Source organism: Nerophis ophidion, linkage group LG02, assembly GCF_033978795.1.
Source record: "Nerophis ophidion isolate RoL-2023_Sa linkage group LG02, RoL_Noph_v1.0, whole genome shotgun sequence".
In the NCBI taxonomy this organism is placed as follows: Eukaryota; Metazoa; Chordata; class Actinopteri; order Syngnathiformes; family Syngnathidae; genus Nerophis; species Nerophis ophidion.
In genome coordinates, this window is record NC_084612.1 from 86,333,273 (window position 1) to 86,360,425 (window position 27,153).

General features: G+C 38.0%; 1 protein-coding gene, 1 long non-coding RNA gene and 1 other non-coding gene across 3 annotated transcripts in view; all 3 read right to left on the minus strand.

Moving 5' to 3' along the window:
- Window positions 1–5,957, minus strand: part of LOC133547369 (uncharacterized) — a 33,988-nt gene extending 28,031 nt beyond the window's left edge. The window contains exons 1-2 of the long non-coding RNA XR_009805469.1: window positions 5,803–5,957; window positions 1,197–1,353 (exon numbers count right to left, since the gene is read on the minus strand). This is a non-coding gene — a long non-coding RNA (uncharacterized LOC133547369). The remainder of the gene's footprint in view (window positions 1–1,196; window positions 1,354–5,802) is intronic.
- Window positions 5,958–7,857: 1,900 nt separating this feature from the next.
- On the minus strand, window positions 7,858–7,930 carry trnak-cuu (transfer RNA lysine (anticodon CUU)). The gene has a single exon. It is a non-coding gene; the product is annotated as a tRNA-Lys (tRNA).
- A 376-nt stretch (window positions 7,931–8,306) lies between these two features.
- Window positions 8,307–25,028, minus strand: dhcr7 (7-dehydrocholesterol reductase). The gene is made up of 9 exons (XM_061893083.1): window positions 24,867–25,028; window positions 22,453–22,564; window positions 14,791–15,013; window positions 12,885–12,975; window positions 12,596–12,809; window positions 11,503–11,707; window positions 11,061–11,192; window positions 9,703–10,184; window positions 8,307–8,525 (listed from the first exon to the last, which is right to left on the minus strand). The coding sequence occupies exons 2-8, from the start codon at window positions 22,560–22,562 to the stop codon at window positions 9,720–9,722; spliced, it is 1,440 nt and encodes a 479-aa protein (XP_061749067.1). The 5' UTR covers window positions 22,563–22,564; window positions 24,867–25,028; the 3' UTR covers window positions 8,307–8,525; window positions 9,703–9,719.
- Between the last annotated feature and the right edge of the window lie 2,125 nt (window positions 25,029–27,153).

The following is a 27,153-nucleotide window of genomic DNA, read 5'->3' on the forward strand; positions in this document are numbered from 1 at the left end:
TAGTTGAGTGCTTTTTTAAGATAGTTTAGTGTTTTTAAAATGGTTGAGTGTGTTTTTAAAACAGTTTTTTAAAATAGTTGAGGGTTTTTTAAATAGCTGCGTGTATTTTTTCAATAGTTGAGTGTGTTTTTAAAATAGTTAGGGTTTTTATAATAGTTTTTAAAAAAAGTTGAGTGTTTTTAAAATAGTTGCGTGTGTTTTTAAAAACAGGTGTGCTTTAAAAATATTTAAGTGTTTTTAAAATAGTTTTGTGTGTTTTAAAAATAGCTGAGTGTGTTTTTAACAGTTAAATATGTTTTTAAAATAGTTACGTATATTTTTAAAAGTTTAGTGTATTTAAAATAGAGTGTTTTAAAAAAAAGTAGAGTTTTTAAAATGTGTTTTTAAAATAGTTGACTGTGTTTTTAAAAGATAGTTGTCCATCCATCCATTCATCCCATCCAATTTCTACCGCTTGTTCCCTTTTGGGGTCGCTGGCACCTATCTCAGCTACAAACGGGCGGAAGGCGGCGTACACTCTGGACAAGTCGCAAGTGTGTTTTAAAAATATTTAAGTGTTTTTAAAATAGTTTTTGTGTGTTTTAAAAAGAGTTGAGTGTGTTTTTAAAGATAATTGTGTGTCTTAAAAATATTTAAGTGTTTTTTAAATATGAGAGTTTTTAAAATAGTTAAGTGTGTTTTTAACATAGTTTAGTATGTTTTTAAAAGGGTTGTGTTTTTTTTATAGTTTAGTGTTTTTAAAATGGTTGAATGTGTTTTAAAATAGTTTTTTTAAATAGCTGTGTGTATTTTTACAGTAGTGAGTGAGTTTTAGAAATATTTTAGTGTTTTTAAAATAGTGTTTTAAAAAAAGAGTGTTTTTAAAATATTTGTGTTTTTAAAAATAGTTAAGTGTGTTTTAAAAAATATTCAAGTGTTTTTAAAACAATTTAGTGTTTATAAAATAGTTTTGTGTGTTTTAAAAATATTTGAGTGTGTTTTTGTGAAGTGTGTGTGTGTGTGTGTGTGTGTGTGTGTGTGTGTGTGTGTTCTGCTGACTGGTGTGTACTTTCCCTGCTGGCACAAACTCTCTCAGTCTCATAAAACCATAAAAACTCCTTCGGCCCGCAGGGAAATCTCTCCCACGTTCACAAGTGTTGACGACGCCTTCACCCCCCCCCCCCCCCACACACACACACACACACACACACACACACCAGCAAACTCAAGGATCTCCGTGTTTGGCTGGCAAAGAAGTTTCATTAGGACGAGAAGAAGATCAATCAAGTCTGTGATCAGGAATCAATGAAGTCCAACCAAGAACTTGTTGACACTTTCTGCTGGACTCAACAGGATTTAGCAGTTTTCAGAATCCTGTAAAAAAAAAAAGTAATTTTAAGGCACACTTTGACACATAATTACAACTTCATAAGAACATTAAAAACACATTAAAAAAAGACATTAAAAATATACAAAATAAAAAATATATAATGCAAAAATGTATAAAATAAAAATACACAAGATTAAAAACACAAAAGAAAAATGACATAATAAAAATATATACAATTAAAAAGACGTAATCTTGAAAATATATCAAATAAAAAAGACAATAGAAACATCAAATAAAAATGACATTAAAAATATATCAAATAAAAAATACATAAAACTATACAAAATAAAGACATTAAAACATTTTATGGACAGAAGTTCTAGGCGCAGTCAAGGCGTTGAGGGGTTCCGGTTTGGTAACTGCAGGATTAGGTCTCTGCTTTTTGCAGATGATGTGGTCCTGATGGCTTCATCTGACCGGGATCTTCAGCTCTCACTGGATCGGTTCGCAGCCGAGTGTGAAGCGACCGGAATGAGAATCAGCACCTCCAAGTCCGAGTCCATGGTTCTCGCCCGGAAAAGGGTGGAGTGCCATCTCCGTGTTGGGGAGGAGACCCTGCCCCAAGTGGAGGAGTTCAAGTACCTAGGAGTCTTGTTCACGAGTGAGGGAAGAGTGGATGGTGAGATCGACAGGCGGATCGGTGCGGCGTCTTCAGTAATGCGGACGTTGTACCGATCTGTTGTGGTGAAGAAGGAGCTGAGCCGGAAGGCAAAGCTCTCAATTTACCGGTCGATCTACGTTCCCATCCTCACCTATGGTCATGAGCTTTGGGTCATGACCGAAAGGATAAGATCACGGGTACAAGCGGCCGAAATGAGTTTCCAGGTCTCTCCCTTAGAGATAGGGTGAGAAGCTCTGCCATCCGGGAGGAACTCAAAGTAAAGCCGCTGCTCCTCCACATGGAGAGGAGCCAGATGAGGTGGTTCGGGCATCTGGTCAGGATGCCACCCGAACGCCTCCCTAGGGAGGTGTTTAGGGCACGTCCAACCGGTAGGAGGCCACGGGGAAGACCCAGGACACGTTGGGAAGACTATGTCTCCCGGCTGGCCTGGGAACGCCTCGGGATCCCCCGGGAAGAGCTAGACGAAGTGGCTGGGGAGAGGGAAGTCTGGGTTTCCCTGCTTAGGCTGTTGCCCCCGCGACCCGACCTCGGATAAGCGGAAGATGATGGATGGATGGATAAAACATCAAATGAAAATGACATCAAAAATATACAAAATAAAAAAGATATAACAATAAAAACAAAACTACATAGCATTAAAAACACAAAAGAAAAATGACAAATTAAAAATATATAAAATGAAAAAGACGTAATATTGAAAATATATCAAATAAAGACAATATTAGAAACATCAAATAAAAATGACATCATATTAAAAATATGTCAAATAAAAAATACAATATTAAAAACACATCAATAAAAAATTACATATTAAAAATATATCAAATAAGATATAGTAAAAATATATGAAATAAAAATACATAACATTAAAAACAGAAGAAAAATGACAATATTAAAAATGTATAAAAAGAAAAAGACATTTAAAAAAATATATAAAGACATATTAAAATTATATTAAATTAAAACGACATAAAATTAAAAACATAAAATAAAAGACAATATTAAAAATATATCAAATAAAAGACATAAAATTAATAACACATACAATAAAAGAGACAGAAGATTAAAACTACATAAAATACAGATGACATAAGATTAAAAAGACAAAATAAAAATGATATAAAATTAAAACTTCATGACCAAATAGAGACATAATAAAAATCTGTGATAAATAAAAGTAAATAGCAAAAGTGCGAGTGACAAATGTGGGTTGTTGTTGTTCTTAAATACTTGACACTGTAACTCCTTTTCTAGTCAAGTAGTACATTTCAAGGTACATGTACTAAAAGTAGTTTAATAGTAGTCACTAGTCCGTTAATAGTATTAAAAGTAGTTTAATAGTAGTCACTAGTCAGTTAATAGTATTAAAAGTAGTTTAATAGTAGTCATTAGTCAGTTAATAGTATTAAAAGTAGTTAAATAGTAGTCAGTCAGTTAATAGTATTAAAAGTAGTTTAATAGTAGTCACTAGTCAGTTAATAGTATTAAAAGTAGTTAAATAGTAGTCAGTCAGTTAATAGTATTAAAAGTAGTTTAATAGTAGTCACTAGTCAGTTAATAGTATTAAAAGTAGTTTAATAGTAGTCAGTTTTATTGACTCCTGAAGTTTGGTGACAGCCCCAATATTGACTCAGTTGTTGTTCTGCTGCATACTTTGTGTTTCCTCAGTTTAGTCTGAGCACTGGCGCCCCCTGCTGGTCTGATGGAGACCAGGCATTTCTCAGCTGCAATACACTTTCTCACCACAGGAGGCAGTACGGACAAATCCTAACAAAAGACATTTCTCACGAGCAAAAATGCGGACAATTATTGACAGTGGAGTTCAAAACTAGTTCATATTTCATGTCAATCATTTATTTCTGCAATAAATAAGTCGCACGCACATTCTCTTCTAAATACATCTTCTTATTCCAGTTGTAAGCCTCAGGATTGTTTCTTTAATAGCAATCTTTGTGATTGAAACATGACTTTGTGTCACGTGACACTAAGTACACTTATTAATACATCATTATTCAGATTTTATTAATACATCATTATTCAGATTTTATTAATACATCATTATTCAGATTTTATTAATATATCATTATTCAGATTTTATTAATATATCATTATTCAGATTTTATTAATACATCATTATTCAGATTTTATTAATACATTATTCAGATTCATCCTTAAAAGTTGGAACCTTGCTTTCCAAAGCAGAATGTATCTCCAGGCTTACGTAGGAGACTATTTCTTCACAAAGTATGTAAAACTATTGACATATTACTTGTTGACTTTATTTGGAAAAAACTAATTATATTAAGAAATGTGTTCTAATGAAAAATTCCTATCAGGGTGATCCAAACTTTCACTCAATATTTGAAAGACACAACCTCCATTTCTCTTTTTTATTTTCTAACATTGGAGGTCTAAATGTTCTTATGTTGTACATTCCATGTTTATATATATATATATAAATAAATAAAGGTGGAATGTACAACATACCCACACATATATATATATACATATATATATACATATATATATATATATACATATATACATACATATATATATATACATATACATATACACATATACATATATATATGTATACATATATATATATACACACACATATATATATATATATATATATATACACATATACATACACATATATACACATATACATATACATATATATATATACATATATATATATACATATACACACACATATATATATACATATATATATATACATATATATATACATATATATATACATACATATATATATACATACATATATATATACATATATATATATATACATATATACATACATATATACATACATACATACACACACACACACACATACATACACACATACATACACACATACATATATATATATATATATATATATATATATATATATAAATAAATGTCCACAAGTGTATGTGTGAAAATGCAGCTCCACACTGCTGTGGCTTCAACATCATTAACACCAGGTGGATTATGAATGTCTTGTATTACAGTGTCTGCAAAACAGTCCAAATTGTGAGACTGTGAGTCCACTTGGGTCAGGATTCTCACTTTGGAGGCGTCACAGTTCTCATGTTTGACATAAAACACAGTTTCATTGTACAAACATGTTACAATTGGGTGGGATCGTGTAGTATTTAAACCAAATCATATTCATTTCTCAGTTGGGTATACTTAAATAATCCTTTTTTTTATATGCAAAATATACAGTAAACTTACAGACACTGCATTTTACAGGATGTCCCTAAACACACCTCGCATCCAAAATGGCTGCTTTAAACCACGTGGTTGACGAAGCAGGCTGCGGCCTAGCCAAGCTAGCATTAGCATTAGCATCTTAATAATAATAGCTGAGGACAACTATGTCAACAAGTAAACAATCAATCAATGTTTATTTATATAGCCCTGAATCACAAACAGTCCTAAACACTCCCCTAACTTGAAAAGGGTTTTGACATTTTGACCACTGGGACTTCACTCTTTGTTTTAATCTTTGTTTCTCCTTTTATTTTTGGACTTGATTGTCTCCTTTTTTCATTAAATATCTAGAAGGTGAAAAACCTTCAGAAAAGGTTGACAAATACGAAAGCAATTACAGACCAATATAAACAAATTATAATAAACCATTTTTAAAGTAAAAGTGTTCCAAAAGTACATTTAGTGACCCTTAACAGCTTGGATTTGACATTTAAACATTTAACAAGCAAGCACTTGGCAATTAAAATCAATTCAACATATCAAATCCAAACATTAAAATAATATCAAGTCATCTCACCGTCAGCCAGCCTGGTCTCGTTAGACAGTTGTCACTTCTGTGTTTGCTCATTTGTCCTCCAGTAGGCTTTGTTGGCCTGAAGTTAGAGTTGGAGCTGCAGACTTCAAAGGAGTGGATGTGATTGGAGCTGCAGACTTCAAAGGAGAGGATGTGATTGGAGCTTCAGACTTCAAAGGAGAGGATGTGATTGGAGCTGCAGACTTCAAAGGAGAGGATGTGATTGCTTCAGGTGAGAGTCTTCATGATTACTGATGATGGTCTTCAGCTGTTGGGAAATGATGTCCGGACCTCCACTGGTGTCCTCTGGGGAACTGGGAGACAAACTCACATTTGGACATCAGGCCTTCTGTGTGCGTCAAGACTTTGGTCTTGTGTGGAGTTTGACAAAACAATATATAAATATTACATTCTGTTTTAGTCACTTTTAGTCACTATCCAGCCATCCATTTTCTACCGCTTATTCCCTTTTGGGGTCGCGGGGAGCGCTGGCGCCTATATCAGCTACAATCAGGCGGAAGGCGGTGTACACCCTGGACAAGTCACCACCTCATCGCGCACTGCTTTCGTATTTACTGTGATTGTTATTTTCAACTGTTTGTAAATATTGACATTTGTAAATAAAGGTTTTTTTAAAAGAAATACAAAAATGCTGGACTATTACTTCCTGTATTGTGTGTCTCCTTTTAAACGTTTCCCCCTGCAACATGTATTCATATGCTGGACTATTACTTCCTGTATTGTGTGTCTCCTTTTAAACGTTCCCCCCTGCAACATGCATTCATATGCTGGACTATTACTTCCTATATTGTGTGTCTCCTTTTAAATGTTCCCCCCTGCAACATGTATTCATATGCTGGACTATTACTTCCTGTATTGTGTGTCTCCTTTTAAATGTTCCCCCCTGCAACATGTATTCATATGCTGGACTATTACTTCCTGTATTGTGTGTCTCCTTTTAAATGTTCCCCCCTGCAACATGTATTCATATGCTGGTCTATTATTTCCTGTATTGTGTGTCTCCTTTTAAATGTTCCCCCCTGCAACATGTATTCATATGCTGGACTATTACTTCCTATATTGTGTGTCTCCTTTTAAATGTTCCCCCCTGCAACGTGTATTCATATGCTGGACCATTATTTCCTGTATTGTGTGTCTCCTTTTAAATGTTCCCCCCTGCAACATGTATTCATATGCTGGACCATTACTTCCTGTATTGTGTGTCTCCTTTTAAATGTTCCCCCCTGCAACATGTATTCATATGCTGGTCTATTATTTCCTGTATTGTGTGTCTCCTTTTAAATGTTCCCCCCTGCAACATGTATTCATATGCTGGACTATTACTTCCTGTATTGTGTGTCTCCTTTTAAATGTTCCCCCCTGCAACATGTATTCATATGCTGGACTATTACTTCCTGTATTGTGTGTCTCCTTTTAAATGTTCCCCCCTGCAACATGTATTCATATGCTGGTCTATTATTTCCTGTATTGTGTGTCTCCTTTTAAATGTTCCCCCCTGCAACATGTATTCATATGCTGGACTATTACTTCCTGTATTGTGTGTCTCCCTTTAAATGTTCCCCCCTGCAACATGTATTCATATGCTGGACTATTACTTCCTGTATTGTGTGTCTCCCTTTAAATGTTCCCCCCTGCAACATGTATTCATATGCTGGACTATTACTTCCTGTATTGTGTGTCTCCCTTTAAATGTTCCCCCCTGCAACATGTATTCATATGCTGGACTATTACTTCCTGTATTGCGTGTCTCCCTTTAAATGTTCCCCCCTGCAACATGTATTCATATGCTGGATTATTACTTCCTGTATTGTGGGTGTCCCCTTCTAAACGTTCCCCCCCGCGCCATTTTTATGTTAAATAAAAGGTGTAGTTTTTAACCACTGGATTTGATTGATTGATGGATTAATTTGTTGATACTTTTATTAGTTGATAGTACAGTTCAGTACATATTCCGTACAATTGACCACTAAACAGTAACACGCCAATAAGTTTTTCAACTTGTTTAAGTGGTTAATAAATTGATGGTAAAAAGAGAAGCGCCCAACGTGGGGCTCGAACCCACGACCCTGAGATTAAGAGTCTCATGCTCTACCGACTGAGCTAGCCGGGCACGGATCCCTGTAGAGAGTTTATGGCACATATAGTAAACACTTCGTGGGTGGGAAACAAAGCGAAGCAAATAAGGGAAATATTTTTCAATATTTTTACTGAGATTAAAAAAGACGGATTTTCGACTTCAGACAAAAAAAATCACACACCCGATATATTGTGTTTAATACAGTTTTTTGTGACTAAGAGAGGATTTCGTGTCATGTGACAAGATTGTCAACTAAGTACAGTTAGTGAGATAAAATGATTGAATACAATTCAAATCAGGAGTAAGATTAGTCAATCAGTGTGGATCCCCGAGCCCGTCTGTAGTGGAAATGTTGAGGTGAAACAGGTGAAGAAGCCACAATTGAGTCCAAGAATCTTCAAAACGTGAATAATATTTCATAAAAAGTATCTTTATTGTTGTAGAAATGGTACAAGAGGAAGGAATCAATATGGAAGGCCCTCTGCTGCCATCCAGTGTCCACCAGGTGTATTGCAGCCGGATGCCTCCCAGACTGGGACGACCAAGTCCTGCTTTGCCGGGAAACTACTAGTGACGTCATTCTGTACTGCAGGCAGCTGATTGGTGCGGAAGACGTCACATGACACATCTGGACAAGAAGTAAAAGATGTCACATGACCCATCAGGAAAACTCCTAAAAGATGTCACATGACCCAACTGGACAAGTACTAAAATATGTCACATGACCCTTCTGGAAAACTCCTAAAAGAGGTCACATGACCCATCTGGAAAAGTACTAAAGGATGTCACATGACCCATGTGGACAAGTCCTAAAAGAAGTCACATGACCCATCTGGAAATGTCCTAAAAGAGGTCACATGACCCATGTGGATAAGTCCTAAAAGAGGTCACATGACCCATGTGGACTAGTATTAAAAGAGGTCACATGACCCATGTGGACAAGTCCTAAAAGAGGTCACATGACCCATCTGGACAAGTACTAAAAGAGGTCACATGACCAATCTGGAAAAGTACTAAAAGAGGTCACATGACCCATGTGGAAAAGTACTAAAAAAGGTCACATGACCAATCTGGAAAAGTACTAAAAGAGGTCACATGACCCATGTGGACAAGTACTAAAATATGTCACAAAAAGTCCTAAAAGAGGTCACATGATCCACCTGGACAAGTACTAAAAGAGATCACAAAAAGTCCTAAATGAGGTCACATGACCCATGTGGACAAGTCCTAAATGAGGTCACATGACCCACCTGGACAAGTACTAAAATATGTCACAAAAAGTCCTAAAAGAGGTCACATGACCCATGTGGACTAGTATTAAAAGAGGTCACATGACCCATCTGGACAAGTACTAAAATGTCACAGAAAGTCCTAAAAGAGGTCACATGACCCATTTGGACAAGTATTAAAAGAGGTCACATGATCCATCTGGACAAGTCCTAAAAGAGGTCACATGACCCATGTGGACAAGTCCTAGAAGAGGTCACATGACCCATCTGGACAAGTACTAAAAGAGGTCACATGACCCGTCTGGACAAGTCCCAAAAGATGTCACATGACCCATGTGGACAAGTCCTAAAAGAGGTCACATGACCCATCTGGACAAGTACTAAAAGAGGTCACATGACCCGTCTGGACAAGTCCCAAAAGAGGTCACATGAACCATGTGGACTAGTATTAAAAGAGGTCACATGACCCATCTGGACAAGTACTAAAAGAGGTCACAGAAAGTCCTGAAAGAGGTCACATGACCCATGTGGAAAGATGCTGATGAAGTGTTTCTAGTATTGGTGTGGAAGCGGTACCGATTGACAAGAGCCGTCTAGAAGATTCCGGGCAGCAGGCGGTGGGGCACGGCGCGGGTGTAGCGGTGCCAGTCGGGTCCGTACTTGCTGCTGCAGCGGTGCTCGTCCCGCAGACAGCGGTGCACCAGCAGCACGCTCATGTAGAGCAGGTAGAAGTAGGGCAGAAGGTGCTGGAAGCCACAGGCGGCGCAGTAGGCCAGCGAGCCCATCAGGTCGCCCGTGTAGTTGAGGTGGCGGGCCACGCCCCAGAAGCCCGAGGTCAGCAGTTTGCTGTGGTGCACGGCGCCGTCGGCCGAGCGGTACGAGCACTGGATGAAGGCGGGCTGCCCCCCCCAGATGGTACAGGCGCCCTGGGTGCGGCGGAACAGGTCCTTCTGGTGGTTGGTGGCACGGAAGATGTAGTAGCCCACCAGACCCAGGAGCAGGACCAGCAGGAAGTGGGTCTGGGACAGCTGCACCGGGTGGTAGACCAGGTAGAGACCCTGGAACACATGGAGGACACCACAGACCTGAGAACACTTCCTGTCTGATGCTAGACTCCTCCCCTCTCCTTGTTCTTAAATATATGTCTGTTTATATTACTCGTTATTATTTATTTCTATGACCTATATTACTACTTATTGATCTTTATTACTTATATTACTTATTAATATTTATTTATATTACTTATATTATTTTCCTAGTTATTTATTTGTATTACTTATATTACTCATGATTATTTATTTCTATTACTTATATTACTAGTCATTATTTATCTGTTACTTGTATTCTATTACTAGTTATTTATCTTTATTACTTATATTATATTACTCTTTATTTATATTACTTATATTATATTACTAGTTATTTATCTCTATTACTTATATTACTAGTTAATATTTATTTCTATTAATCATATTATATTACTAGTTATTTATTTCTATTAATCATATTATATTACTAGTTATTATCTATCTCTGTTACTTGTATTATATTACTCATTATTATTTATTTATATTACTTATATTATATCACTAGTTATTCATCTGTATTACTTATATTATATTACTACTTATTTATTTAATTATTTTAATTAGATATTAAAAATTATTATTTATCTCCAGTATTTTATTAGATATTCTAAGTTATTGTTTATCTCTAGTCATTTATCAGATATCACTAATTATTCTTTATTTCTAGTCTTTTATGAGATATCATAAATTATTCTTTATCTCTAGTCTTTCTACTTTTTGAGAATGTTGGGTCACATTTATAAATACTGATATAATCATTGTGATGATGAATGTTGATAGTGTGTACATGTTGATAGTATGACATATGATAGTAAGACATATGACAGAGCGTGTAGAAGCACTCACCTGTAGCGTGTACAGGTAGGGCAGCCACACACAGTCTCCCCAGCCCAGGTACCAACCAAAGTGGTCATGGCAGATGTCTATGGTCTTCAGGTACCACGCCTCGTTCCAGAAGAAGTCCAGCACATAAATTCCCTGACAGAAGAGTGCGCTCTGATTGGTTGGTTCCCCAATAAAACTGTAAGACTGATCTTTCTACTTCATTCCGCCATGTTTATGCTGGAAGATGCTTCATTCAGGGCACAAATGTTGCAGGATAAATACTTCAAATGTTTACTTCACTCAGCAAGGTGGTGACATTTGAAGCAGGATCACATTGCAAGAACAGAAGATTGTACGTCTAGTATTCATTTAGTAGAAACATAAACATAAAAGGACATTTGAGGAGTCATGTGTGTCAGTCACAGACGTGATGGATCAAAGCACACCTGACTTCTGTGCTCACCTGCAGCAGGTTGACCAGGACCATGGAGTTGGTCACATGACCATAGACTTCCTGCTGCTTGGCCATGTAGGACAGGTTGATGAGGGTCCACGCCACGATGCCAGGCCGCCCGTTGAAGAACAACTTGAAGTCGAACCATCGACCGACACGGGGGTTGAACTCGATTCCCATCATGTAGTTGTACAACATGTTGCCTGTGAACTTGCTGACACACACACACGCAACAAGTGTTACACACAGGAAGTGTCACACACAGGACGTGTAACAAAATGGGAATTGTTACACAAAGGACACGTAAAAACACAAAGTGTTACACACAGGAATTGTTACACAAAGGACGTGTAACAAACAGGAATTGTTACACAAAGGACGTGTAACAAACAGGAAGTGTTACACAAAGGACGTGTAACAAACAGGAAGTGTTACACACAGGACATGTAACAAACAGGAATTCTTACATACAGGACGCTTAAACAGGCAGTGCTACACACATAATGCGTAACAAACAGGAATTGTTACACACGACGGGTAACAAACAGACAGTGTTACACATAAGATATGTAACAAACAGGAAGTGTTACACACATGACGTGTAACAAACAGGGAATGTTACACACGGGGTGTGTAACATTCCCTGTTTGTTACACACAAGATGCGTAACAAACAGGCGGTGTTACACACATGATGCGTAATAAACAAGAAGTGTTACACACAGGACGTGTAACAATCAGGAATTGTTAAACACAGGACGCGTAACAAACAGGAAGTGTTACACACAAGACATGTAACAAACAGACAGTGTTACACACAACAAACATGAAGTGTTACACACAGGACGCATAAAAAAACAGGAAGTGTTAAATTCAGGAAGTCTTAAAAGACAGGAAGTTCTAGAGACATAAAGTGTCACATACAGGAAGTGATAGAGACAGGAAGTGTTAAAAAGCACAAAGTGTTACGGACAGGAAATGTTAAGAGACAGGAAGTGTCACATACAGGTATTAATAGAGACAGGAAGTGTTCAGAGACAGAAAGTGTCACATACAGGTATTAATAGAGACAGGAAGTGTTCAGAGACAGGAAGTGTCCTTACCAGTCCTGTGGGTTGGTGGGGAAGAGGTAAGCCTTAATGAAGACAAAGGTGGAGACGGTGTACCCCAGCAGGTTGGCACACCACATGAGGGGCATCCAGTGGTCAAAGATGATGGTGGCAGAGAAGAAGTGGAAGTACTGAGCGTTGGCCAGCCACAGGAAGTGAGTGAGGAGCCAGCACTGCAGCCCGTTGATCTGGTACTGGTTGATCAGACCTTCAACACAGACACACCTGCTCCAGGTAACTGCTCACCTGCTGCGCGCGTGTGTGTGTGTGTGTGTGTCCTTACCTGCGGGCGTTGTGGCGCCTTCTTGGACTCCCCCGACGTAACCAGGAAGGACTTTGTGCAGAACGTCAGGGATGCACATGTACAACACCACCTGTACACATGTACAACACCTGTTCACCATGCATACCTACACATGTACAACAACACCTGTACACATGTACAACACCTGTTCACCATGCATACATGTATACCTACACATGTACACATACGTGTACCTGTAGATAAATATTATATATCTATATGTACCTATAGATTGATACTACATGTACATGTGTAAGTATAGATAAATATTAAATATACATATATACCTATAGACCAGTGGTTCTTAACCTTGTTGGAGGTACCAAACCCCGTTAGTTTTATATACACATTGATCGAACCATTCTTAGTGAAAAATAAAATGTTTTGTTTTCTTAATTGAAGAAAAAGTTATGTCTTTTTGGTAACACTTTAGTATGGAGAACATATTCTAAGTAACAAAGACTTCATTTAGAGTTATTTGGTTAGGGTTAGAGAGTTAGGGTTAGAGAGTTAGGGTTATAATGAGGCCATGCCGAATTAGGCATTAATAAGTAATTAATAGAATAATAGGGCTTCACGGTGGCAGAGGGGTTAGTGCATCTGCCTCACAATACGAAGGTCCTGCAGTCCTGGCTTCAAATCCAGGCTCGGGATCTTTCTGTGTGGAGTTTGCATGTTCTCCAGCGTGAATGCGTGGGTTCCCTCCGGGTACTCCGGCTTCCTCCCACCTCCAAAGACATGCACCTGGGGATAGGCCCCTCCCACCTCCAAAGACATGCACCTGGGGATAGGACCCTCCCACCTCCAAAGACATGCACCTGGGGATAGGCCCCTCCCACCTCCAAAGACAAGCACCTGGGGATAGGCCCCTCCCACCTCCAAAGACAAGCACCTGGGGATAGGACCCTCCCACCTCCAAAGACAAGCACCTGGGGATAGGCCCCTCCCACCTCCAAAGACATGCACCTGGGGATAGGCCCCTCCCACCTCCAAAGATAGGTTGATTGGCAACACTAAATGGTCCCTAGTGTGTGAATGTTGTCTGTCTATCTGTGTTGGCCCTGTGATGAGCTGGCAACTTGTCCAGGGTGTATGCCGCCTTCCGCCCAATTGTAGCTGAGATAGGCGCCAGCGCCCCCAGCGACCCCAAAGGGAATAAACGGTAGAAAATGGATGGATGGATGGAAGTAATTAATAATGACTAGTTAAGAGCCAATATGTTACTAATTTGCATGTTAATAAGTAACTAATTAATGGTGAATATGTTCCCCATACTAAAGTGTTACCATGTTTTATTACTGGTGCACAAAATGAAGCGTGCATGAACATCACCTTGTTCAAACAACAAAACCAACACAGTGCATGAACTCACAACAAACTACACACCTGCAGATCAGTCTGACTTCTGTTCTTGCCTTGTCTGTAACACGCCCATAGGGAAAAGTTTTTATTGACACCATGAGTCAGGTGTGTTTTGACCTCCGCCGAACCCCTGAGGCCAGGTTAAGAACCACTGATATAGACGATTAAATACAAAGACATAGATGCTATAAATAAATAGATGTAGTTACATTAAGAGAATGATGATAGCAAATAGCTAGATGTATAGATGTATATAGATTATAATATAGATATATAGCTAGATATATGTTTAGTTAAATGTGTATAGATAATAGCTCTATAGATATATTTTATTAGTTTGTAAACGTGGTTAGTGTTCATTAAAATAACATTTGGCTTGGAAGAAGATTAAATTTCTGTTTATGAATATTATTAATAATACTAATAATAGTAATAATGTCTTGCAGGCGTGTAATGGGACTGTTGTCCCACAGCAGACCAGGAGTGCCGCACCTGCACCTGCACCTGCACTAGGAAGTCATACCTGGAAGACCACCCAGGCAGTGTAGATCTTGGCAGCCATCCAGGTGGGCGAGGGTACGCGGGCCCAGATGGAGAGCAGGGTGGTCCTTCCCTGGTACAGGTCCAGCACCGGCTGGGAGATGGAACACTGGTACTGGTCACACACCATCACCAGGAAGAGTACCAGGACCGGGGCCAGGAGGAGCAGAGCCACCACGCTGATCAGGGAGAACCAGTCCACCTCCCTGGGAAAAAAACGTCTTCTTTACCTTCTCTTATTCGTCAACAAACACAGGTGGATCTGATACTTCCTGTTTACCTTCTCTTATTTGTCAACAAACACAGGTGGATCTCATACTTCCTGTTTACCTTCTCTTATGTGTCAACAAACACAGGTGGATCTCATACTTCCTGTTTACCTTCTCTTATTTGTCAACAAACACAGGTGGATCTCATACTTCCTGTTTACCTTCTCTTATTTGTCAACAAACACAGGTGGATCTGATACTTCCTGTTTACCTTCTCTTATTTGTCAACAAACACAGGTGGATCTCATACTTCCTCTTTACCTTCTCTTATTTGTCAACAAACACAGGTGGATCTCATACTTCCTGTTTACCTTCTCTTATGTGTCAACAAACACAGGTGGATCTCATACTTCCTGTTTACCTTCTCTTATTTGTCAACAAACACAGGTGGAACTCATACTTCCTGTTTACCTTCTCTTATGTGTCAACAAACACAGGTAGATCTCATACTTCCTGTTTACCTTCTTTTATTCATCAACAAACACAGGTGGATCTCATACTTCCTGTTTACCTTCTTTTATTCATCAACAAACACAGGTGGATCTCATACTTCCTGTTTACCTTCTCTTATGTGTCAACAAACACAGGTGGAACTCATACTTCCTGTTTACCTTCTCTTATTTGTCAACAAACACAGGTGGATCTCATACTTCCTGTTTACCTTCTCTTATGTGTCAACAAACACAGGTGGATCTCATACTTCCTGTTTACCTTCTTTTATTTGTCAACAAACACAGGTGGAACTCATACTTCCTGTTTACCTTCTCTTATTTGTCAACAAACACAGGTGGATCTCATACTTCCTGTTTACCTTCTCTTATGTGTCAACAAACACAGGTGGATCTCATACTTCCTGTTTACCTTCTCTTATTTGTCAACAAACACAGGTGGAACTCATACTTCCTGTTTACCTTCTCTTATGTGTCAACAAACACAGGTGGATCTCATACTTCCTGTTTACCTTCTCTTATTTGTCAACAAACACAGGTGGAACTCATACTTCCTGTTTACCTTCTCTTATTTGTCAACAAACACAGGTGGATCTCATACTTCCTGTTTACCTTCTCTTATGTGTCAACAAACACAGGTGGATCTCATACTTCCTGTTTACCTTCTCTTATGTGTCAACAAACACAGGTGGATCTCATACTTCCTGTTTACCTTCTCTTATGTGTCAACAAACACAGGTGGATCTCATACTTCCTGTTTACCTTCTCTTATTCGTCAACAAACACAGGTGGAACTCATACTTCCTGTTTACCTTCTCTTATGTGTCAACAAACACAGGTGGATCTCATACTTCCTGTTTACCTTCTCTTATTTGTCAACAAACACAGGTGGAACTCATACTTCCTGTTTACCTTCTCTTATTTGTCAACAAACACATGTGGATCTCATACTTCCTGTTTACCTTCTTTTATTCATCAACAAACACAGGTGGATCTCATACTTCCTCTTTACCTTCTTTTATTTGTCAACAAACACAGGTGGATCTCATACTTCCTGTTTACCTTCTCTTATGTGTCAACAAACACAGGTGGATCTCATACTTCCTGTTTACCTTCTCCAGGCATGTGATTTGACCACAATGAAAAAGACTGAAAACACAAAGGCCCCCAGCCAGGTCCAAGGCGGTGCCCTGGTGGGGGGACAAAGGGGGCAAACGCCCCCCGAAGCTCCTGGTTTTTCACCAATTTAACATGCTCAAATGAACAAAGACAGCACCATTTGAAGAAGATATTGTAGTGTTTAAAGACATGAAAAGATCATTAATAGAACATACAGTACATACCCCATCAGTGCTAAATATTATAAACTTATCACTTTCCTCGGGCACTGTTCCCCGAGCATTCAAAAAAGCGGTTATTCATCCTCTTCTTAAAAGACCTAAACTCGATCCTGACCTCATGGTAAACTACCGACCGGTGTCTCACCTTCCCTTTATTTCAAAAATCCTTGAAAAAATTGTTGCGGAGCAGTTAAATGAACACTTAGCGTCTAACAATCTATGTGAAACCTTTCAATCCGGTTTCAGGGCAAATCACTCCACGGAGACAGCCCTCGCAAAAATGACTAATGATCTATTGCTAACGATGGATTCTGATGTATCATCTATGTTGACTTAGCCCTGTCTTGGTTTAACTCTTATCTTACTGGTAGGATGCAGTGTGTCTCCCATAACAATGTGACCTCGGACTACGTTAAGGTAACGTGTGGAGTTCCCCAGGGTTCAGTCCTTGGCCCTGCACTCTTCAGCATCTACATGCTGCCGCTGGGTGACATCATACGCAAATACGGTGTTAGCTTTCACTGTTATGCTGATGACACCCAACTCTACATGCCCCTAAAGCTGACCAACACGCCGGATTGTAGTCAGCTGGAGGCGTGTCTTAATGAAATTAAACAATGGATGTCCGCTAACTTTTTGCAACTCAACGCCAAAAAAACGGAAATGCTGATTATCGGTCCTGCTAGACACCGAACTCTATTTAATAATACAACTCTAACATTTGACAACCAAACAATTAAACAAGGCGACACGGTAAAGAATCTGGGTGTTATCTTCGACCCAACTCTCTCCTTTGAGTCACACATTAAAAGCGTTGCTAAAACGGCCTTCTTTCATCTCCGTAATATCGCTAAAATTCGCTCCATTCTGTCCACTAAAGACGCTGAGATCATTATCCATGCGTTTGTTACGTCTCGCCTCGATTACTGTAACGTATTATTTTCGGGTCTCCCCATGTCTAGCATTAAAAGATTACAGTTGGTACAAAATGCGGCTGCTAGACTTTTGACAAGAACAAGAAAGTTTGATCACATTACGCCTGTACTGTATATACCTTTATATACATATATACATACATATATACCTATACTGTGTATACCTTTATATACATATATACATACATATATACCTATACTGTGTATACCGTTATATACATATATACATACATATATACCTATACTGTATATACCTTTATATACATATATACATACATATATACCTATACTGTATATACCTTTATATACATACATATATACCTATACTGTATATACCTTTATATACATATATACATACATATATACCTATACTGTATATACCTTTATATACATATATACATACATATATACCTATACTGGCTCACCTGCACTGGCTTCCTGTGCACTTAAGATGTGACTTTAAGGTTTTACTACTTACGTATAAAATACTACACGGTCTAGCTCCATCCTATCTTGCCGATTGTATTGTACCATATGTCCCGGCAAGAAATCTGCGTTCAAAGGACTCCGGCTTATTAGTGATTCCCAAAGCCCAAAAAAAGTCTGCGGGCTATAGAGCGTTTTCCGTTCGGGCTCCAGTACTCTGGAATGCCCTCCCGGTAACAGTTCGAGATGCCACCTCAGTAGAAGCATTTAAGTCTCACCTTAAAACTCATTTGTATACTCTAGCCTTTAAATAGACTCCCTTTTTAGACCAGTTGATCTGCCGTTTCTTTTCTTTTTCTTCTATGTCCCACTCTCCCTTGTGGAGGGGGTCCGGTCCGATCCGGTGGCCATGTACTGCTCGCCTGTGTATCGGCTGGGGACATCTCTGCGCTGCTGATCCGCCTCCGCTTGGGATGGTTTCCTGCTGGCTCCGCTGTGAACGGGACTCTCGCTGCTGTGTTGGATCCGCTTTGGACTGGACTCTCGCGACTGTGTTGGATCCATTATGGATTGAACTTTCACAGTATCATATTAGACCCGCTCGACATCCATTGCTTTCCTCCTCTCCAAGGTTCTCATAGTCATTATTGTCACCGATGTCCCACTGGGTGTGAGTTTTCCTTGCCCTTATGTGGGCCTACCGAGGATGTCGTTGTGGTTTGTGCAGCCCTTTGAGACACTAGTGATTTAGGGCTATATAAGTAAACATTGATTGATTGATTGATAATGAATGACTGTATATGTTTCAGTCCAACAGTATTTAGTCACTAATATTTACATCTTGTGTTCATTTCACATCCACAGCTGTCACATTGATCAGTGTTATTATCTACACTTTATTTACAGTATTACTGTCACATTGATCAGTGTTATTATCTACACTTTATTTACAGTATTACTGTCACATTGATCAGTGTTATTATCTACACTTTATTTACAGTATTACTGTCACATTGATCACTGTTATTATCTACACTTTATTTACAGTATTACTGTCACATTGATCACTGTTATTATCTACACTTTATTTACAGTATTACTGTCACATTGATCACTGTTATTATCTACACTTTATGTACAGTATTACTGTCACATTGATCAGTGTTATTATCTACACTATTTACAGTATTACTGTCACATTGATCACTGTTATTATCTACACTTTATTTACAGTATTACTGTCACATTGATCAGTGTTATTATCTACACTTTATTTACAGTATTACTGTCACATTGATCAGTGTTATTATCTACACTTTATTTACAGTATGACCACATTACTTCACACATTTACTTGCTCAGAGAGTCCTAACATGAGCTTTCCTTGCAAATTTCAGAGCAGCCTGCATTTTCCTTTTGTAGCTTCTTTTTTGGATTTTACTGCCAACTTCTGCCTCTAGTATTATGTGCACATTTTTTTCAAATAAATTGTTAACTGGAATCAATAATGCGACTCTTTGAGTTTCTGTAATTTCATAATATATTTTCACGTGGCTTTTTATTTTTAGAAAAACCCATTTATATTTTGCATATAAACAATTGGTTAATATTTAAAAAAAACATGCGTATTTTGCAAGCAAATATTTTTTTATCTTACCTCATTATTAACTAGCCTGTCTGCAACTGAAGTGAGTTGTTTGGGTGGATCTTTCCTCTCCATGTCTACGACAGTTGTGGATGTAAACAAAGGATGAAGTCTGTCAGGTTTGCTCACTTTCAGTTGACGTCCAAAAGTAGCAGCTAGTAAAGAGTTTGTTTTCCTTGCTTCAAGTTGTTTTATATGTTTTTGGTGTTTGGCATGTACTTCCAAAGCCTTGAGACCTGGTGATCCATAGTCAATATTATCATGACAACACCTGCACAAAACTTTTCCGGGACGAACGATTTTCCGAATAAAATTGCCGAACAAAGTCGTAACTTCCTTCTTCCCAACAGTGTCAGTGGTTTCACTTTCCATCGAAACTTATTTTTGACATGTTTATCAATTTCTTTTACTCGTGCAGCACCCTTTCTTTCGAGAACTGACATTGTTTACATTTGGAAAATGGCGGTAATGACGTCATCATTCATAACAGATGTCCTGATTGGTCACAAGGAACATATCGACCAATCAACTACGGCGTAATATTATATTACGCCGTAGTTGACACCTTTTTACCCCCGAGATTAAAAAAGACGGAATTCCGACTTTAGACGGAAAAATCACATGCCTGCTTCTCTTATTTGTCAACAAACACAGGTGGATGTAATACTTCCTGTTTACCTTCTCTTATTTGTCAACAAACACAGGTGGATCTCATACTTCCTGTTTACTTACTCTTATTTGTCAACAAATACAGGTGGATGTAATACTTCCTGTTTACCTACTCTTATTTGTCAACAAACAAAGGTGGATGTAATACTTTCTGTTTACCTAATTGTTTACCTTGTCTTATTTGTCAACAAAAACTTGTAACGAGCACAGGTGGATGTAATACTTCCTGTTTACCTTCTCTTATTTGTCAACAAAAACTTGTAACGAGCACAGGTGGATGTAATACTTCCTGTTTACCTTCTCTTATTTGTCAACAAACACATTTAACGAGCACAGGAGGATGTAATACTTCCTGTTTACCTTCCCTTATTTGTCAACAAACACATCTAACTAGCACAGGGGGATGTAATAGCATCAAGGGTTAGAATTGGGGGTTAAATCACCCAAAAATTATTCCCGGGCGCGGCATTGCTGCTGCTCACTGCTCCCCTCACCTCCCGGGGGTGATCAAGGGTGATTGGTCAAATGCAGAGAATAATTTCGCCACACCTAGTGTGTGTGTGACAATCATTGGTATTTTAACTTTTAATACTTCCTGTTTACCTTCCCTTATTTGTCAACAAACATGTTTAACTAGCACTGGTGGATGTAATACTTCCTGTTTACCTCATTGTTTACCTTCTCTTTTTTGTCAACAAACACGTTTAACTAGCACAGGTGGATGTAATACTTCCTGTTTACCTCATTGTTTAGCTTCTCTTATTTGTCAACAAACACATTTAAATAGCACGAGTGGATGTAATACTTCCTGTTTACCTTCTCTTTTTTTGTCAACAAACACGTTTAACTAGCACTGGTGGATGTAAATCTTCCTGTTTACCTCATTGTTTACCTTCTCTTTTTTTGTCAACAAACACGTTTAACTAGCACAGGTGGATGTAATACTTCCTGTTTACCTCGATTACCTCATTGTTTATCTTCTCTTATTTGTCAACAAACACTTGTAACTAGCACAGGTGGATGGAATACTTCCTGTTTACCTCGATTACCTCATTGTTTACCTTCTCTTATTTGTCAACAAATACTTGTAACTAGCACAGGTGGATGTAATACTTCCTGTTTACCTCGATTACCTCATTGTTTACCTTCTCTTATTTGTCAACAAACACATGTAATAGCACAGGTGGATGTAATATTTCCTGTTTACCTCGATTACCTCATTGTTTACCTTCTCTTATTTGTCAACAAACACTTGTAACTAGCACAGGTGGATGTAATACTTCCTGTTTACCTCGATTACCTCATTGTTTACCTTCTCTTATTTGTCAACAAACACATGTAATAGCACAGGTGGATGTAATACTTCCTGTTTACCTCGATTACCTCATTGTTTACCTTCTCTTATTTGTCAACAAACACATGTAATAGCACAGGTGGATGTAATACTTCCTGTTTACCTCGATTACCTCATTGTTTACCTTCTCTTATTTGTCAACAAACACTTGTAACTAGCACAGGTGGATGTAATACTTCCTGTTTACCTCGATTACCTCATTGTTTACCTTCTCTTATTTGTCAACAAACACATGTAATAGCACAGGTGGATGTAACACTTCCTGTTTACTTTGATTACATCATTGTTTACCTTCTCTTATTTGTCAACAAACACTTGTAACTAGCACAGGTGGATGTAATACTTCCTGTTTACCTCGATTACCTCATTGTTTACCTACTCTTATTTGTCAACAAACACCTGTAACTAGCACAGGTGGATGTAATACTTCCTGTTTACCTCGATTACCTCATTGTTTACCTTCTCCTGAGCATATTCCCACGCTGGCTTCTCCGGGGCTTGCTATGATATGCAGTGATTTGTTTATTGTTTATTTGTTGCGGTGTGTCGACGACTCACCAGGCTCTCCCCCACTGCGCAGACTCCTCCTCCTTCTTCTCCCCCGCCGACCCGTTGGCGCCGTTCTGGACCCGCCTCCTGGTGACATCACTGGACGCCGCGTTCTTCATGTCTGGCCAAAGGGTCATGTGACAATGAGCGCCATACTTCTTAAAACACAGCACTTGCATGGACACTACCAGGAGGAAGTAGCTTTTTCCAGGAACCTTAATGGGTTATGTTGCGCCCTACAAAGTGGTTACACTGTAGGTATTGTGCTTACCACACACCAGATGTTTAATTAGTTTCGGAGGTGACAAAATCCCCGTGTAAAATTGCTAATGCTAATAGTGGCCGTTCTATGGCCAATCTAATGTAAAATAGCGTCAAGCTAGCACATTGTAAGTAGCTTTATGAGTCACGTTGCGCCCTACAATGTAGTTACACTGTGGGTATTGCACTTATCACACACCAGATGTTTGATTAGTTGTGGAGGTGACAAAATCGCCATGTAAAACTGCTAATGCTAATACCTGCTGCGGCAAATCTCATGTGGAATAGCATCAGGCTAGCACAATAAAAGAATGAAGCCTCACGTTGCACTTGAACATTATCAAGCACGAATCCTTGCACGGTTGGTGCTGAAAAAATAACAACTTTACTTCCAGGGAGTTTGTCTCGCGTCCGCTCTCGGTGCTGCTTGAGTGATCGCGTTACATGAGCTGCTGTTTAGTTTTGTAAAAGTAAAATAAAAAAGTGCCGAGTAAATAATCTCCTGTTCGTGGTTTAGCATTTGATGAAGTCCTATTTTATTTTGAAATGTCCTATTTGAATGGTAAATAATTGACTTGTAACACTAAGTTGAATAGAGTAGTTTAATGTCGCCACCTGCTGGGGGAAAAGTGCAACAACAGCACGAGTCTTTACATCAGTGCAGGGGTGTCCAAACTTTTTCCACTGAGGGCAGCACACTGAAAAATGAAAGCATGGCCATTTTGATATTTTTCATTTTCAAACCATAACAAAATATATGGATTTTTAAAATGTATTTTACCATTAGGGGTCCCGGGGACCATAAAGGGTCTCAGTTATTAAAATGTACATTTTATTAGTTTTTATCTAACGCTTACAGTGAATCTCTATATCAACTTTAAAACAAAACAAAAAAAAAGGTTTTATGGCTTTTCAGTCAAAAACATATTTGGTATTTTTAATAGTAAAACTGAAATATGCAATATTTAGTAATTAGAGCCCTAAAAGATCAATAATGCAGGACACCATTGATTTTAATTCTTTATTATTTTTGAGTAATCACAGTGAAAAGATAAATAAAATACCACTAAATATATTTGGGACCCAAAAGGTGCCCCACTCAGAAAGTGATACATTTTTATTAGTTGTTTTTTTGTTTTTTTAACTTTCAACACTTAAGTTACGAGATCAACTTCAGATATATCTGTCGATTTTATGTTTAAACTATTATTATGTTTGTTTTATGCTCTTTTGTCAAAGAAAACTTTGTTTTTATGTGGCAACTGCACAATATATGCAATATTTACCACATAGAACATTTTAAAGTGAATTTTTTCAACTAATCGGAGCTTTGAAAATAATTCATTATAACATGGATTTTTTTTTGTCATTATTTTTTGTTTTGAGCAATGGCAAAAAAATAAAAAATAAATAATTGATTTATTGAAACGTATAATTTGTAGATTGCACAGTACAGTACATATTCCGTACAATTGACCACTAAATGCTAACACCCCAATAAGTTTTTCAACTTGTTTAAGTCGGGGTCCACCTTCATCAATTCATGGCAAAGATGGTTTTTACACGGTAAAATAAGGACAAAAGAAAAAAAACAGCCTGCATGGCAACTTTTTCTCCTTAGATTTCACCTCATTCCAATATTTTTAATGTCCTTTTGTCTTTTAGCAATAGCATTTCCAGAATGTGTGGCGGGCCAGTAAACAATTAGCTGGGGGCCACACTTTGGACCCCACCTGCATTAGCGCCAGGAATAAGAAGACAACAGCTGCCTGCCACTCTCTGCAGTTGAGTACAGAGAGCCCTGGTAAAATAGAGGGAATATTAACATATTATTCTTGCTTCACTTCATCACCAACTTGTAGCTCACGCACAGGTGTGACGTCATCGCGCCCGTCAAGTCAAAGGTCACATTTGGCCAGGTGAAAAATATTCATTGATCTTATTGTGCATTAGAGCGACGATTAATCGTCATGTAAGCATAATCGTCATGTAAACACATAGGAGATCGATTAAAATAATTCATTATTATTAGTATTCATTTAAAGAAATATTTGTGATGAGAGTTAGCTTGTTAGCTAGCGGGAGTTCACACACTTGTCTTCACCCCCCGCGCGCCTATTTCAACCCAAAATTAGGTTTAGTTGCTTCAAATGTCTTCTTACCGGACGCTTTTTCTCCCAACAACCGCTGGACCACCGTGACGACACAGCGGGAAGACTCGCTCTCTGCTGGCCGCTCAGCGCGTCTCGTCCTCGGCACAGCTGGACCGCGAGGCCCCGTTATGGAACACGCCCCGCCCCGTCTAGGCGGGGCTTCAAGACTGCGGCCAATGGGTTGCCTGCAAAGGTGAACGGGCGGAACTCATTTTGCGTCCTGTCCTCTGATTGGCTAGGACTCGCTGAAGCCACCAGCGCCTGACAGATGGGCTTCAGCTTGAATGGCTTAAAACATGAAGAGACTGAAACTAACTCTCAACTCTAAATAAACATCCTTTCATCAGCTTGAATGGCTTAAAACATGAAGAGACTGAAACTAACTCTCAAATCTAAATGGCTTAAAACATGAAGAGACTGAAACTAACTCTCAAATCTAAATAAACATCCTTTCATCAGCTTGAATGGCTTAAAACATGAAGAGACTGAAACTAACTCTCAAATCTAAATGGCTTAAAACATGAAGAGACTGAAACTAACTCTCAAATCTAAATGGCTTAAAACATGAAGAGACTGAAACTAACCCTCAAATCTAAATAAACATCCTTTCATCAGCTTGAATGGCTTAAAACATGAAGAGACTGAAACTAACTCTCAAATCTAAATGGCTTAAAACATGAAGAGACTGAAACTAACTCTCAAATCTAAATAAACATCCTTTCATCAGCTTGAATGGCTTAAAACATGAAGAGACTGAAACTAACTCTCAACTCTAAATAAACATCCTTTCATCAGCTTGAATGGCTTAAAACATGAAGAGACTGAAACTAACTCTCAAATCTAAATAAACATCCTTTTTCATCAGCTTGAATGGCTTAAAACATGAAGAGACTGAAACTAACTCTCAAATCTAAATAAACATCCTTTCATCAGCTTGAATGGCTTAAAACATGAAGAGACTGAAACTAACTCTCAAATCTAAATAAACATCCTTTCATGAGCTTGAATGGCTTAAAACATGAAGAGACTGAAACTAACTCTCAACTCTAAATAAACATCCTTTCATCAGCTTGAATGGCTTAAAACATGAAGAGACTGAAACTAACTCTCAAATCTAAATAAACATCCTTTCATCAGCTTGAATGGCTTAAAACATGAAGAGACTGAAACTAACTCTCAAATCTAAATAAACATCCTTTCATCAGCTTGAATGGCTTAAAACATGAAGAGACTGAAACTAACTCTCAAATCTAAATAAACATCCTTTCATCAGCTTGAATGGCTTAAAACATGAAGAGACTGAAACTAACTCTCAAATCTAAATAAACATCCTTTCATCAGCTTGAATGGCTTAAAACATGAAGAGACTGAAACTAACTCTCAAATCTAAATAAACATCCTTTCATCAGCTTGAATGGCTTAAAACATGAAGAGACTGAAACTAACTCTCAAATCTAAATAAACATCCTTTCATCAGCTTGAATGGCTTAAAACATGAAGAGACTGAAACTAACTCTCAAATCTAAATAAACATCCTTTCATCAGCTTGAATGGCTTAAAACATGAAGAGACTGAAACTAACTCTCAAATCTAAATAAACATCCTTTCATCAGCTTGAATGGCTTAAAACACGAAGAGACTGAAACTAACTCTCGAATCTAAATAAACATCCTTTCATCAGCTTGAATGGCTTAAAACACGAAGAGACTGAAACTAACTCTCAAATCTAAATAAACATCCTTTCATCAGCTTGAATGGCTTAAAACATGAAGAGACTGAAACTAACTCTCAAATCTAAATAAACATCCTTTCATCAGCTTGAATGGCTTAAAACACGAAGAGACTGAAACTAACTCTCAAATCTAAATAAACATCCTTTCATCAGCTTGAATGGCTTAAAACATGAAGAGACTGAAACTAACTCTCAAATCTAAATAAACATCCTTCCATCAGCTGGAAATAAGACTTGATACTCTTCTAATAACAGCAACAATAACAATGCAAACAACATTTAAAAAGTATTTAAAGCATTGTACTGTCTTACTACCAGCAACTTAGCAAAACAACTTACTGTACAATATTTTATATCATCATTATTATTTTGCGTATTTTTTGTCTGGTTTTGTACTTGTTTTGTGTCATCCCGTGAGGTGCACGTTACTATTTTTGTTCAGTTTGTACTTCATGTTTATATTATTCACATGTGAATAATGTTGTATAAAAGACTGTATTTATGTTATTCACATGTGAATAATGATGTATAATAGACTGTATTTACATTATTCACATGTAAGTA

What these genes read in the sequence shown, in the direction of transcription:
- dhcr7 (XM_061893083.1), bottom strand. Translation starts at nt 22,562, where the DNA reads ATGAAGAACGCGGCGTCCAGTGATGTCACCAGGAGGCGGGTCCAGAAC. An exon ending in CTGCCTGGGTGGTCTTCCAG is followed by an intron (nt 12,976 to 14,790) that starts GTATGACTTCCT and finishes ACATGTGTACAG; the next exon opens with GTGGTGTTGTACATGTGCAT. An exon ending in CCCACCAACCCACAGGACTG is followed by an intron (nt 11,708 to 12,595) that starts GTAAGGACACTT and finishes TGTGTGTGTCAG; the next exon opens with CAAGTTCACAGGCAACATGT.